The sequence below is a fragment of the Rutilus rutilus genome (assembly GCF_951802725.1).
Source record: "Rutilus rutilus genome assembly, chromosome: 17".
Classification (NCBI taxonomy): Eukaryota; Metazoa; Chordata; class Actinopteri; order Cypriniformes; family Leuciscidae; genus Rutilus; species Rutilus rutilus.
This window is the reverse complement of record NC_140230.1, coordinates 37404648-37419647: the sequence shown is the minus strand read 5'-3', so window position 1 is coordinate 37419647 and position 15000 is coordinate 37404648. Positions and strand designations below refer to the sequence as shown.

The following is a 15000-nucleotide window of genomic DNA, read 5'->3' as shown; positions in this document are numbered from 1 at the left end:
AAAGGTGACATTATGCCCCTTTTCTCAAGATGTAATATAAATCTATGGTGTCCCCAGAGTGTGTGTGTGAAATTTCAGCTCAAAATACCAGATCATTTATTACAGCTTGTCAAATTTGCCCGTTTTTGGGTATGAGCAAAAACGCACCGTTTTAGTGTGTGTCCCTTTAAATGCAAATGAGCTTTAGCTCCGCCTCCGTTCAGAAGAGGGCGGAGTCTTTACACAAGTTTCAGAAACTCCGGCAATAACAAAACAGGCCAATCTCACTCATCCAGAATCCCAGAATAACCAGTAGCGAGTGCAGCCTTACGGAGAGACTCAGGAAGAGTTTCTGAATGTTAGTGGAGACATTTGTGTAGTTGTTGTGGAGTTACATTGATCATCTCATCATCATGTTGAACTTCTCCACAAGTGTCCACAGTTCCTGAGGTGTTTATAAGACAGCGGTGACATGTTCTGGTCAATAGTGTTCAGTGCTCGTCTGTGCTCAACCACAGAACAGTTTCAGGCTTTGCTGGATCTTTATCATTGTGTTAGAACTGGTCTCTGTTGTCGCTGGTGTGTGTAAACGTGCAGATTAAGGGCCGGTAATATTATAATAAAATCCTCTTCATATGTCAGAAGGGGAGCGAAATCTGATCGACTTATTTTTTTATATGCTTGCAGAGAAAGGCTCACCAAAACAAAGTTACTGGGTTTCACTTTTCAGGTTTTCTGGGTCGGTAGAAGCACCGGGGACCCGATTATAGCACTTACACACGGGAAAAGTCAGATTTTCATATGTCCCCTTTAATGAAGCTGTGTGTCTGCAGAAGATGCAGCTCCGCTAACGGGAGAAACACGTCGAGCATCAATGGCTGGTGGCGTTCACAATCTTGATCTGTTGAACTGAACATTAAAGGCGTCTTTGTTCTCAAACTGCAGCTCTACACCGAACATCTTCTGCACTCGCTGCGTTCGACCCCTGCGTTTCATTAAATGTAGCATTTTGAAATCCCAGAGTTCTGAGAAAGACATAAATCAAACTCTCACAGCTGCATGAGTGCCTGAGGAGAACACATGCTCCGCTGCGCTGTTTCTATCGCCATAAAGCTCGACTCGCCTCGCGGTTCCCAGGGGATGAGAACAGAGTCAGAGAGCGAAAGAGAGAGAGAGAGAGAGAGAGAGAGAGAGAGAGAGAGACAAAGAGAGAGAGGAGAGAGAGAGCGAAAGAGAGAGAGAGAGACAAAGAGAGAGAGAGGAGAGAGAGAGCGAAAGAGAGAGAGAGACAAAGAGAGAGAGAAGAGAGAGAGAGCGAAAGAGAGAGAGAGAGAGAGAGAGAGAAGAGAGAGAGAGCGAAAGAGAGAGAGAGACAAAGAGAGAGAGAAGAGAGAGAGCGAAAGAGAGAGAGAGACAAAGAGAGATAGATAGAGAGAGAGAGAAAGAGAGAGAGAGAGAGAAAGAGAGAGAGAGAGAGAGAGAAAGAGAGAGAGAGAGAGAGAGAAGAGAGAGAGAGCGAAAGAGAGAGAGAGAGAGAGCGAAGAGAGAGAGAGAGAGAGAGAGAGAGAGAGAGAGAGAGAGAGAGAGAGACACCTGCAGCCTGAAGGGCCTGCGCTCGCTCGCCCTGCACACCCATAAGAGAGCCACTAATCCACACACACCACCTGCTGCCAGATGTGTGACGGGACCGTCAGTGCGCCGCTCATGTGCACTGGGATACTGTATCCCACAAAGCAATGTGACAAAGAACTGGAAGTGAAATGGATCAGACTGACAACAATGTTGCTAACTAGAGTCTCAATCAGCCGAGCCGAGTCGAGTCACAATTTATTTCTATAGCACATTTAAAAGCAACAAAACGTCGAGCATATATAAGGAAAGCTTTAAAGGAAAACATGCAGCGTACAAAAGATAAACACTTTACATAAAATACAATCAGAATTCTTCAACATAACCCTTTAAACTAATCTTAATCAAAATAAATAAGATTTAAGAGCCGATTTAAAACTGGCTAGCAAACCTCCCAATTACGGGCAAACTGTTCCAAAGTTTAGGTTCTGCAGCAGAGAAGGCCCGAGATCACTAGCTCATCAGTGTATCGTGTGCACTAGTAAGATCACTAGCTCATCAGTGTATCGTGTGCACTAGTAAGATCACTAGTTAGGGCACTGGTAAGATCACTCACTGGGACACTGATGACTCTGTTTATCCAACATGACAATCTCAAATCTCATCATCAAAAAGTGTCTTCGTTGCACAACATCACTGGTATTTTTGAACAATGGCAGAACTGATGTGTTTTGCGCTTCTGAACTTCATTAAGGGAACAATAGTGCGCATCGGTGATCCCTGGTGTTCACAGTGCATTGTGGGACTCTTTAGGGAGCGAATGTTTCAGTGCACTAGAAGGATATTGAGATTGCCCTGACTGCCTCAGTCTAGAGTCACTGATACAGATGTGATTTATCACAGAATAAATAAATAAAAATTACAAAATACAATCGCATGCGTTTTCAAGATGATATCTGAACGCCACTGAGGGAATTAAACAAGCAAAATAATAAGTTCATGTGTATAGTAGCTTGTTTCCACCACAAAATAAAAAAAAGGTAATTGCAACTTTTTCTTTGATTTGTGAGATATAAACTTGCAATTCTAAGAGAAAAGTCGGTAACACTTTACAATAAGGTTTGTTAGTTAACATTAGTTAACTACATTAGTTGAACTAATAATGAACTTCACAGCATTTATTAATCTTTGTTAATGTTAATTTCAACATTTACTAATACTTTATTAAAATCTTTTTAACATTAATTAATGCACTGTGAACTAACATTAACTAACAATGAACAGCTGTATTTTTATTAACTAACATTAACAAAGATTAACAAATACAGTAACAAATGGATTGCTCATGGTTAGTTTATGTTAGTTAATACATTAACTAATGTTAACTAATGAACATTATTGTAAAGTGTTACCGAAAAGTCAGAATGGTGACATACAAAGTCGCTGTTATCTTTTTTTATTCCATTGATGCGACTGATGCATCGTTTCTGCTGCGTCACTGACTGAACAGTAACATGAAAACGACAATCACTGCATGCGTTCATCATTCGTAACATCAGAACAGATGAGCACGAGCGTACAGCAAAGGGTTAACACAGCGAAGGGTTAGCGAAAGGTTAATACAGCGAAGGGTTAGCGAAAGGTTAATACAGCGGAAGGTTAACACAGCGAAGAGTTAATACAGCGAAGGGTTAATTCAGCAAAGGGTTAATCCAGCGAAAGGTTAATACCACGAAGGGTTAGCGAGAGGTTAATACAGCGAAGGGTTAATACAGCGAAGGGTTAATACAGCGAAGGGTTAATACAGCGAAGGGTTAGCGAAAGGTTAATTTAGCGAAGGGTTAATACAACGGAAGGTTAATACAGCGAAGGGTTAGCGAAGGGTTAATACAGCGGAAGGTTAACAGAGCGAAGGGTTAGCGAAGGGTTAATACAGCGAAGGGTTAGCGGAAGGTTAACACAGCGAAGGGTTAATACTGCGTAGGGTTAATACAGCGAAAGGTTAGCGAAGGGTTAATACAGGAAGGGTTAATACAGCGAAAGGTTAACACAGCTAAGTGTTAGCGAAGGGTTAACACAGCTAAGGATTAGCGAAGGGTTAACACAGCGAAGGGTTAACGAAGGGTTAACAGCGAAAGGTTAACACAGCGAATGGGTAACACAGCTAAGGATTAGCGAAGGGTTAACACAGCGAAGGGTTAACGAAGGGTTAACAGCGAAAGGTTAACACAGCGAATGGGTAACACAGCTAAGGATTAGCAAAGGGTTAACGAAGGGTTAACACCGCGTAAAATCACTGTATGTCCATAAAAGAGGCGTTCAAAGCCGCACGGCCGGGATCCTTCTGTGATAAATCCAACGCCTTTAATTGCCTTTAATTTATTAGTGTGTTCCAACCTCAGGCTCATTAAACAGAAACATATTGGTCTGCGTCTACGGGAGTTTAACAAGGACAGAACTCCCATTTTCTAAGTAAATTGGAATTTCTTTTTAATTCACTGGTAAACAATGGAATGGAAAGCAGATGTAGCGCGGCGAAGTCGAGGCCCGTCTTCAAGCTAACAGAGCCAGAGATGCAGATGGGCCTGGGAATTATTTAAATGTCATTTCAAGGTAATTAAACGTTACAGTTTTGAAGAACGCTTTGAGGTTCAAGCGCTCAGGAAAGGAGTAAAGGGAGATAAAGACGCAAGAACAGAGCGGGAACGCTTCCAAGCACATCTGGGTCTCCGGGACTGCGTTCTCCAGTTCAGCGCGAGATCCAGAAAAAGATTATTATGGAATTCATAAAATACATGTCGAAGGGTTAGAAATATTACTGGGCAGATTAAAGGCGAACGCTGCAATATAATGTTATAAAGCATGGCTTGAAGACTTGGAGGAAAACACACAGAGACGTTCCTCAGAGAGAGAGTGTATCATCTCATCTCATCTAACAGAGGACATCTGAGATATCCCAGAATCCCCTGCTTCATTCTCATAGAGAGACAGTCTAGCTGTGTCCGAAACTGCTCACTCGTTCACTAATCCCTATATAGTGTATGGCATTTGAGTGCATTATATCTGCAAGGAGTGAACGAAATGAAGTCAGTGAACTCGGACGCTGATGTTTACACTGCGTCGCAGAAGCGGCTTCGTCACACGTAGTAATAAAACTCATTTTAACTTACATGTTACTTACTTTATAAAATAATATTAACAACAATAACAATCATAATGACTTCATTTTGTAATTATTTATACCTCTGTGCCAGCTTTGTAGTTTCATCGACTGAAATTGTTAGAAACTCTTACGCTCACAGATGACGTGGTCGTTGAGCGTTATGATTATTACATTCGAATGAATACGCTACCTACAGATGATTAACGAATATTTTTAAATCATCCATCAAATTATCATCTCTTCTGTTCAGTTTAGCGAGTTAACAACAATGCCACAAATTATTAAAACACCTGGCTGTTAGTAAAACACATTAAATTGAGCTAATGCCTAAATAATATATTTTAATAATAAAAATAATATAATTTACCTTATTAATATGATTTCATTTAAATTTAAAATTCATCTATATAATATTGTCTCTATATTTTAATGTTTTATTCGAGTAATGATTAATAAAAAAGGTTAAAAAAAAACAACAACCTAAACCTAGCATGAAATAAATGTTAAAGCAGAAATAAGAACGCTGTAAAGTAATCTCTGGTTTAAACTCGTGCGCTCAATCCTCTCCGCATTGGATTGTGGGAAATAGCGCTTCAGCAAGAGTACATTGAATGTACACTCGAATTCAGAGAGGATTGTGGGTAAAAGTAGTGAACGAATGTAGGGAATGATGTCGTTCACTCACTACAAAATGGCCGACACCGATATAGTGCACTATATAGTGTATAGGGAGCGGTTTCGGACACAGCTTCGGACACTAAACACACGTGAAGATCCATGACGTCAAACACAAACGCACAACATCGAGTTCCTCACACTGACAGAGTCGAGCTCAGCTGTGATTCGATGTTTACCCTTTCTGTCATCATTTACTCTTTCTCTCATGTTGTTCCGAACTCGTGTCTTCAGTGGAACACAAAAGAAGATATTTTGAAGAACGTTGGGAACCAAACACTAAGACATTTCTCAGAATATCTTCCTTTGTGTTTGACTGAAGAAAGAAAGTCACATGATGGAGAGTGAATGTTGACAGAATGATCTCTTGTGGATGAACTGTCCGTTCTAGTGCCGCGCAACGATTAATCGCATCCAAAATAACCGCTTGTGTTTACGTAATATATGTGTGTGTACTGTGTATAATTACTTTGTATATATAATACACACACATGCATGTGTAAATTTAAGAAAAATGTGTTATTTATTTATCAAATATTTATATTTCTATATAATATAAATTATATATAAATATATATATATATAGTATACACATGCAAATATTTCTTAAATATATACATACATGTTTGTGTATTATATATACAAAGTAATTAAACACAGTACACACACATATAATACGTAAACACAAGCGGTTATTTTGGATGCAAGCAGCACTATTCCATTGAGGCACGTTTACACAGATCTACTGCAGCTTCAGCCATGAGAGATTCTCCAATGAAGTCACTTTGGATAAAAGCATCTGCAAAATGCGTAAATGTGCATGAGAGACAGACAAGGGTTTTACTCCACCGTGCGACACTTAAACTAGTGTGAGACGAGGGACTGAACGAGGGTGAGACGAGGGACAGAACGAGAGTGAGACGAGGGACAGAACGAGCGTGAGACGAGGGACTGAACGAGAGTGAGACGTGAGACTGAACGAGAGTGAGACGAGGGACAGAACGAGAGTGAGACGAGGGACAGAACGAGCGTGAGACGAGGGACAGAACGAGAGTGAGACGAGGGACAGAACGAGCGTGAGACGAGGGACTGAACGAGAGTGAGACGAGGGACTGAACGAGCGTGAGACGTGGGACTGAACGAGCGTGAGACGAGGGACAGAACGAGAGTGAGACGAGGGACAGAACGAGAGTGAGACGAGGGACAGAACGAGAGTGAGACGAGGGACTGAACGAGTGTGAGACGAGGGACAGAACGAGCGTGAGACTGAACGAGAGTGAGACGAGGGACAGAACGAGGGTGAGACGAGGGACAGAACGAGAGTGAGACGAGGGACTGAACGAGTGTGAGACGAGGGACAGAACGAGCGTGAGACTGAACGAGAGTGAGACGAGGGACAGAACGAGGGTGAGGCGAGGGACTGAACGAGTGTGAGACGAGGGGCAGAACGAGCGTGAGACGAGGGACAGAACGAGAGTGAGACGAGGGACAGAACGAGAGTGAGACGAGGGACAGAACGAGAGTGAGACGAGGGACTGAACGAGTGTGAGACGAGGGACAGAACGAGCGTGAGACTGAACGAGAGTGAGACGAGGGACAGAACGAGGGTGAGGCGAGGGACTGAACGAGAGTGAGACGAGGGACAGAACGAGCGTGATACGAGGGACAGAACGAGAGTGAGACGAGACGAGGGACAGAACGAGAGTGAGACGAGGGACAGAACGAGGGTGAGGCGAGGGACTGAACGAGTGTGAGACGAGGGACAGAACGAGCGTGAGACTGAACGAGAGTGAGACGAGGGACAGAACGAGAGTGAGACGAGGGACAGAACGAGAGTGAGACGAGGGACAGAACGAGCGTGAGACTGAACGAGAGTGAGACGAGGGACAGAACGAGAGTGAGACGAGGGACAGAACGAGAGTGAGACGAGGGACTGAACGAGTGTGAGACGAGGGACAGAACGAGCGTGAGACTGAACGAGAGTGAGACGAGGGACAGAACGAGAGTGAGACGAGGGACAGAACGAGCGTGAGACGAGGGACAGAACGAGCGTGAGACGAGGGACAGAACGAGAGTGAGACGAGGGACAGAACGAGAGTGAGACGAGGGACTGAACGAGGGTGAGACGAGGGACAGAACGAGGGTGAGGCGAGGGACTGAACGAGTGTGAGACGAGGGACAGAACGAGAGTGAGACGAGAGACAGAACGAGAGTGAGACGAGGGACTGAACGAGCGTGAGACGTGGGACAGAACGAGCGTGAGACGGGGGACAGAAAGAGCGTGAGACGAGGGACAGAACGAGAGTGAGACGAGGGACAGAACGAGAGTGAGACGAGGGACAGAACGAGAGTGAGACGAGGGACTGAACGAGTGTGAGACTGAACGAGAGTGAGACGAGGGACAGAACGAGCGTGAGACGAGGGACAGAACGAGAGTGAGACGAGGGACAGAACGAGAGTGAGACAAGGGACTGAACGAGGGTGAGACGAGGGACTGAACGAGCGTGAGACGAGGGACAGAACGAGGGTGAGGCGAGGGACTGAACGAGTGTGAGACGAGGGACAGAACGAGAGTGAGACGAGAGACAGAACGAGAGTGAGACGAGGGACTGAACGAGCGTGAGACGTGGGACAGAACGAGCGTGAGACGTGGGACAGAACGAGCGTGAGACGGGGGACAGAAAGAGCGTGAGACGAGGGACAGAACGAGAGTGAGACGAGGGACAGAACGAGAGTGAGACGAGGGACAGAACGAGCGTGAGACGAGGGACATAACGAGAGTGAGACGAGGGACTGAACGAGAGTGAGACGAGGGACAGAACGAGCGTGATACGAGGGACAGAACGAGAGTGAGACGAGACGAGGGACAGAACGAGAGTGAGACGAGGGACAGAACGAGCGTGAGACGAGGGACATAACGAGAGTGAGACGAGGGACTGAACGAGAGTGAGACGAGGGACAGAACGAGCGTGATACGAGGGACAGAACGAGAGTGAGACGAGACGAGGGACAGAACGAGAGTGAGACGAGGGACAGAACGAGGGTGAGGCGAGGGACAGAACGAGCGTGAGACGAGAGACAGAACGAGAGTGAGACGAGGGACTGAACGAGCGTGAGACGTGGGACTGAACGAGCGTGAGACGAGGGACAGAACGAGAGTGAGACGAGGGACAGAACGAGAGTGAGACGAGGGACTGAACGAGTGTGAGACGAGGGACAGAACGAGAGTGAGACGAGGGACAGAACGAGGGTGAGGCGAGGGACAGAACGAGAGTGAGACGAGGGACTGAACGAGTGTGAGACGAGGTACAGAACGAGGGTGAGACTGAACGAGAGTGAGACGAGGGACTGAACGAGTGTGAGACGAGGGACAGAACGAGCGTGAGACTGAACGAGAGTGAGACGAGGGACAGAACGAGGGTGAGGCGAGGGACAGAATGAGGGTGAGGCGAGGGACTGAACGAGTGTGAGACGAGGGACAGAACGAGAGTGAGACGAGGGACTGAACGAGAGTGAGACGAGGGACAGAAAGAGAGTGAGACGAGGGACAGAAAGAGAGTGAGACGAGGGACAGAACGAGTGTGAGACGAGGGACAGAACGAGAGTGAGACGAGGGACTGAACGAGTGTGAGACGAGGGACAGAACGAGCGTGAGACGAGACGAGGGACAGAACGAGAGTGAGACGAGGGACAGAACGAGGGTGAGGCGAGGGACTGAACGAGTGTGAGACGAGGGACAGAACGAGCGTGAGACGAGGGACAGAACGAGGGTGAGGCGAGGGACAGAACGAGGGTGAGGCGAGGGACTGAACGAGTGTGAGACGAGGGACAGAACGAGAGTGAGACGAGGGACTGAACGAGAGTGAGACGAGGGACAGAAAGAGAGTGAGACGAGGGACAGAAAGAGAGTGAGACGAGGGACAGAACGAGTGTGAGACGAGGGACAGAACGAGAGTGAGACGAGGGACTGAACGAGTGTGAGACGAGGGACAGAACGAGCGTGAGACGAGACGAGGGACAGAACGAGAGTGAGACGAGGGACAGAACGAGGGTGAGGCGAGGGACTGAACGAGTGTGAGACGAGGGACAGAACGAGCGTGAGACGAGGGACAGAACGAGAGTGAGACGAGGGACAGAACGAGAGTGAGACGAGGGACAGAACGAGCGTGAGACTGAACGAGAGTGAGACGAGGGACTGAACGAGTGTGAGACGAGGGACAGAACGAGCGTGAGACGAGACGAGGGACAGAACGAGAGTGAGACGAGGGACAGAACGAGGGTGAGGCGAGGGACTGAACGAGTGTGAGACGAGGGACAGAACGAGCGTGAGACGAGGGACAGAACGAGAGTGAGACGAGGGACAGAACGAGAGTGAGACGAGGGACAGAACGAGCGTGAGACTGAACGAGAGTGAGACGAGGGACTGAACGAGTGTGAGACGAGGGACTGAACGAGTGTGAGACGAGGGACAGAACGAGCGTGAGACGAGGGACAGAACGAGAGTGAGACGAGGGACAGAACGAGAGTGAGACGAGGGACTGAACGAGAGTGAGACGAGGGACTGAACGAGAGTGAGACGAGGGACAGAACGAGGGTGAGGCGAGGGACTGAACGAGTGTGAGACGAGGGACTGAACGAGTGTGAGACGAGGGACAGAACGAGCGTGAGACGAGGGACAGAACGAGAGTGAGACGAGGGACAGAACGAGAGTGAGACGAGGGACAGAACGAGTGATGGAGGACAGAAGCGATCAGAGGGATTCTGGGAAGAATCTCTTCCACCTCTCCGTAATGATTCTTCTGTATTCTGTTCAAATCAGACTTTAATATCTCAAGTATGTCTCATGTTTATGAGCACCTGCTCTCCTGAAACACAGTAAATCACTGGAGTGCCCCAGTGAACAGACACACACTTCAGATTAAACACACACCGGCTGAGGAAGATCTGACGCTACGTGACATTACTGCTGTTTTATTGGCGGTTGAAACACTGATTGATGGATTACAGACATGATTGATTTCAGGAAGTTGTTCTGAATCTTTCAACATTCCTTTCCAACATTCCAACATTCTGAATCTTCCTCAACATTCCAACATTCCTTCCAACATTCCTTCAAAGCACAAAGATTACTGTGATTATGGGATGGCAGGAGCTCCAGATAATGATGTTTAGTGTAATTATGTTCAGCTGAAAACAGCAAAGACTTAAAAGATCGATTCTTTGAGATTTAAAAATCAATATCGGTTTATCAGAATGAAGGTTGATTCAATATTCTGAGCGCAGCTCTACATCTCCTTACAGTCACTGTGGATGGATATAACGAATCCCTGAGTTAATAAAGCTCTGGAGGACTGAGCGCCTCCGTGTTACATACATACACACACACACACACACACCATTCAGCTCAATAATGCTGATTTACTGCCAGAACACGACGAGTCTGGAACCTCTCAAGCATTCTGTCTCCTCGACCTTCACATCTTATGGAGGATTTAGTATAAAGACGTTCAACACACTGACACACACACATTCACTCTCACACACACACACACTAACACACTAACACACACACACACACAAGTGTATATAGGCGTCTCACTTGCCCCATCATGATCAGGTCTCATCTGTGTGTGTGTGTGTGTGTGTGTGTGTGTGTGTGTGTCTCACCGGGGTTGGGTGAGTGCTCCTGCTGAGGGAGCTGTAGTGAGATCTGGAGGAGATCAGGAGACAGGAGAGATGCAGGTGTGTGTGTGTGTGTGTGTGTGTGTGTGTGTGTGTCTGTGTCTGTGTCTGTGTGTGTGTCTGTGTGTGTGTGTGTGTGTGTGTGTGTGTGTGTGTGTGTGTGTGTGTGTGTGTGTGTGTGTCTCACCGAGGTTGGGTGAGTGCTCCTGCTGAGGGAGCTGTAGTGAGATCTGGAGGAGATCAGGAGACAGGAGAGATGCAGGTGTGTGTGTGTGTGTGTGTGTGTGTGTGTGTGTATGTGTGTGTGTGTGTGTGTGTGTGTCTCACCGGGGTTGGGTGAGTGCTCCTGCTGAGGGAGCTGTAGTGAGATCTGGAGGAGATCAGGAGACAGGAGAGATGCAGGTGTGTGTGTGTGTGTGTGTGTGTGTGTGTGTGTGTGTGTGTGTGTGTGTGTGTGTGTGTGTGTGTGTGTGTGTGTGTGTGTGTGTGTGTGTGTGTGTGTGTGTGTGTGTGTGTCTCACCGGGGTTGGGTGAGTGCTCCTGCTGAGGGAGCTGTAGTGAGATCTGGAGGAGATCAGGAGACAGGAGAGATGCAGGTGTGTGTGTGTGTGTGTGTGTGTGTGTGTGTGTGTGTGTGTGTGTCTGTGTCTGTGTCTGTGTGTGTGTCTGTGTGTGTCTGTGTGTGTGTGTGTGTGTGTGTGTGTGTGTGTGTTGTGTGTGTGTGTGTGTGTGTGTGTGTGTGTGTGTGTGTGTATGTGTGTGTGTGTGTGTGTGTGTCTCACCGGGGTTGGGTGAGTGCTCCTGCTGAGGGAGCTGTAGTGAGATCTGGAGGAGATCAGGAGACAGGAGAGATGCAGGTTTACGGCTCCCGATCAGCCAGTGTCTCGTGTGAAGATCTGTGGTGTCAGACGGACCCTGAACAAGCGGAACCAGCTGCTCCTTCTGCCCTTCACACACACCTGCACACACACACACACACACACACACACACACACACAGTAAAACATTAATAACCCTGTCTAAACATATTTTGTACAACGAACATAATTTTTTGAGCAATTGTTGATCAAGGAAATTTTCGCACAATATTGGAAATATTTACATTTTAAATCATGAAGGTGAGCCAGTGGATATCACACAAGCAAACTTTGCTCTTGAGTTATACTGGCGGAAAGACTCAAACCCCAGTCAATTATTCACTATACAAAGTGAAATTATAAAAACATTACGCTGCATTAACGGTTCATATACACATGATGTAGTCAGCCGGATCCGGGCCGTATCCAGATCAGATGGAGGACCTGCACCTAGACACGACCACAACACATCCCTGAAGTGTCAGCAGAGATTGTGTCTACTAGACTCTCCCCTGTGAAGGCCTCATCAACACGACAGCCATCAATACAATAATCTAGCCTTGAGGTCATGAACCCATCAACTAACTGTTCCGCATTTGTCATTGACAGTGCCGTCGCTGGTGGGGTGCGAGGCCCTGTGCGAACTTGAAATGCGAGGCCCTGCTCTTTGATGTGTATGCTCAATTGCGCATGAATTACAGTCACACGGACGTAGCTGTTATAATTCTTTTGCACGCATAATCTTGTTGCAATACGTTTTTATCAAGTAGAATAATACAGCATAATCATGCACATAGTCTCAGCTATGACTTTTTGCTATTTATTTCAGAGGGGAAAAAAATCAACTGTGCAACCAGTGGCTTTACATCAAGTCAGCTCGAGAATTTTCATAGAGAATCCGCCTACTTAACTAATGTGTATCTTAATGGTCTAGTGGTAGAACTTTCGCTAAGCGTGTCAGAGGGTCTGGGTTCGAATCCGCTCTCGTGTGGTTTTATTTTTCTCGTATAACGTTAGTTTTTTTTTTCTCATCAAAACCGATTATGTTAATCAGTGGTTGTATATCAAGCAGGGACACATTTGTGTGCATTATGTTAGAGTATCCACAACGGATTGAAGCGCGCGTCCAAATGAAGACAGTGCAGCATGTGCGCAAGCCACACGAGAAAACACTGTATCCGCGCCACTGATCGCAGCGGCAACGAGCACTTTGCTCACTTGATTTAAAAAACACATTTCAGCGCTAGATCTTCTCTTATTTAAAAAAAACGAATGAAATGAATGCTCTGCCAGTTAACTGGATATGTTTTATTTATTTGTAGAATTGTTACATTCGTGCCACGAGATGTTTTAAAAAGTGGTGAAAAAAAGAAAAAAAAAAAGAAAAAAAAACCGCAGGATTGCGAGGCCCCCTATTGGCGCGAGGCCCGGTGCGGTTGCACAGTTAGCACAGTCTGTGCGATGGCTCTGGTCATTGAAAGCATTTGTCGTAATTTAGAAATATTTTTAAGATGGAAAAATGCGGTTTTACAGATGCTAGACACGTGACTTTCAAATGAAAAATTGGTATCAAAGAGCACACCCACACACACACACACACACACCCAGGTTCCTAACCGACGACGAAGACTTAACAGAGCAGCCATCAAGTGTTAGACAGTATTCTAGATTATTACGTGAGGACGTTTTTGGTCCAATAATTAGAATCTCTGTTTTTTCAGAATTTAGAAGTAGGAAATTACTAGTCATCCAAGTCTTTATATCAGCTATACATTACGTTCATTTTGTGAATTGGTAAGTTTCGTCTGGGCGTGAAGAAATATAGAGCTGAGTATCATCAGCACAACAGTGAAAACCAATGCCATGCTTCCTAATGATATCTCCCAAGGGTAACATGTACTGAGTGTGTGTAAGGGTAGCATGTACAGAGTGTGTGTGAGTGTGTGTGAGGGTAGCATGTACAGAGTGTGTGTGAGGGTGTGTAAGGGTAGCATGTACAGAGTGTGTGTGAGTGTGTGTGAGGGTAGCATGTACAGAGTGAACAGCAGCGGTCCTAGTACTGAGCCTTGTGGTACGCCATACTGAACTTGTGATCAATAAGACATCTCTTCATTTACTGCTACAAACTGATAACGGTCAGATAAGTATGATTTAAACCATGCTAGTGTAATTCCACTAATGCCAACATAATTTTCAAGTCTATTTAAAAGAATGTTGTGGTCAATAGTATCAAATGCAGCACTAAGATCAAGTAACACTAATAGAGAGATACAACCACGATCGGATGATAACAAGCGGTTTAATCATAGCCAGCTTAAAAGTTTTTGGTATGTATCCTAATGACAAAGATGAATTAATGATATTAAAGGGGTGGTTGATTATGATTTGACTTTTCTAACTTTAGTTAGTGTGTAATGTTACTGTTTGAGCATAAACAACATCTGCAAAGTTACGACGCTCAAAGGTCAGAGCAAAGGGAGATATTTACTTTAAAAGAAATCATTTTTTAACGACTACAACAAACGGCTGGTAGAGACTACACCACATTCCTCCCTGGTTAGTGACATAACAAACCCTAAAATTGACATAAACCCCGCCCCCGGGAACGCGATAGATTATCATAACAGAATATGCTAATCAATGACTAGAAGATAACTACACATAAGCTTCATAAATTCACAGCTCCACTGTGGTGATATTTAACGGGGTTCTCTTTAGTTGGGGCTCAGCACTGTCAGCAGTGTTTTATTTATGATGATACATGTGGTTGCTAAGGGTGTTGCTAAGGGTGTTGCTAAGGGCGCAGTGGTAAGAACCGTAGGGTGAAGCGGTCATAGCCGTGTTTTATTGTGAATAAAGCACAGCTATTGACCAATCAGAATCAAGGATTGGAACTAACCGTTTTATAAAAAAATATCTGTGGGGTATTTTAAGCTAAAACTTCACACACACACTCTGGGGACATCAGAGATTTATTTTACATCTGTGAAAAGGGTTAGGATCTATGACCTCTGGGAGCATCTCTTTCAGTAGCTCGGTATAGGGTCTAACATACATGTTGATTTAGATGATTTA

General features: G+C 45.6%; 1 protein-coding gene across 2 annotated transcripts in view; it reads right to left on the bottom strand.

The window, feature by feature from the left end:
* Positions 1-15000, bottom strand: part of vps13b (vacuolar protein sorting 13 homolog B) — a 186619-nt gene that overhangs the window by 128164 nt on the left and 43455 nt on the right. For both annotated transcript variants that reach the window (XM_084385522.1, XM_084385521.1), the window contains exon 19: positions 11851-12027. In XM_084385522.1, the coding sequence (XP_084241648.1) occupies positions 11851-12027 (177 nt within the window). The remainder of the gene's footprint in view (positions 1-11850; positions 12028-15000) is intronic.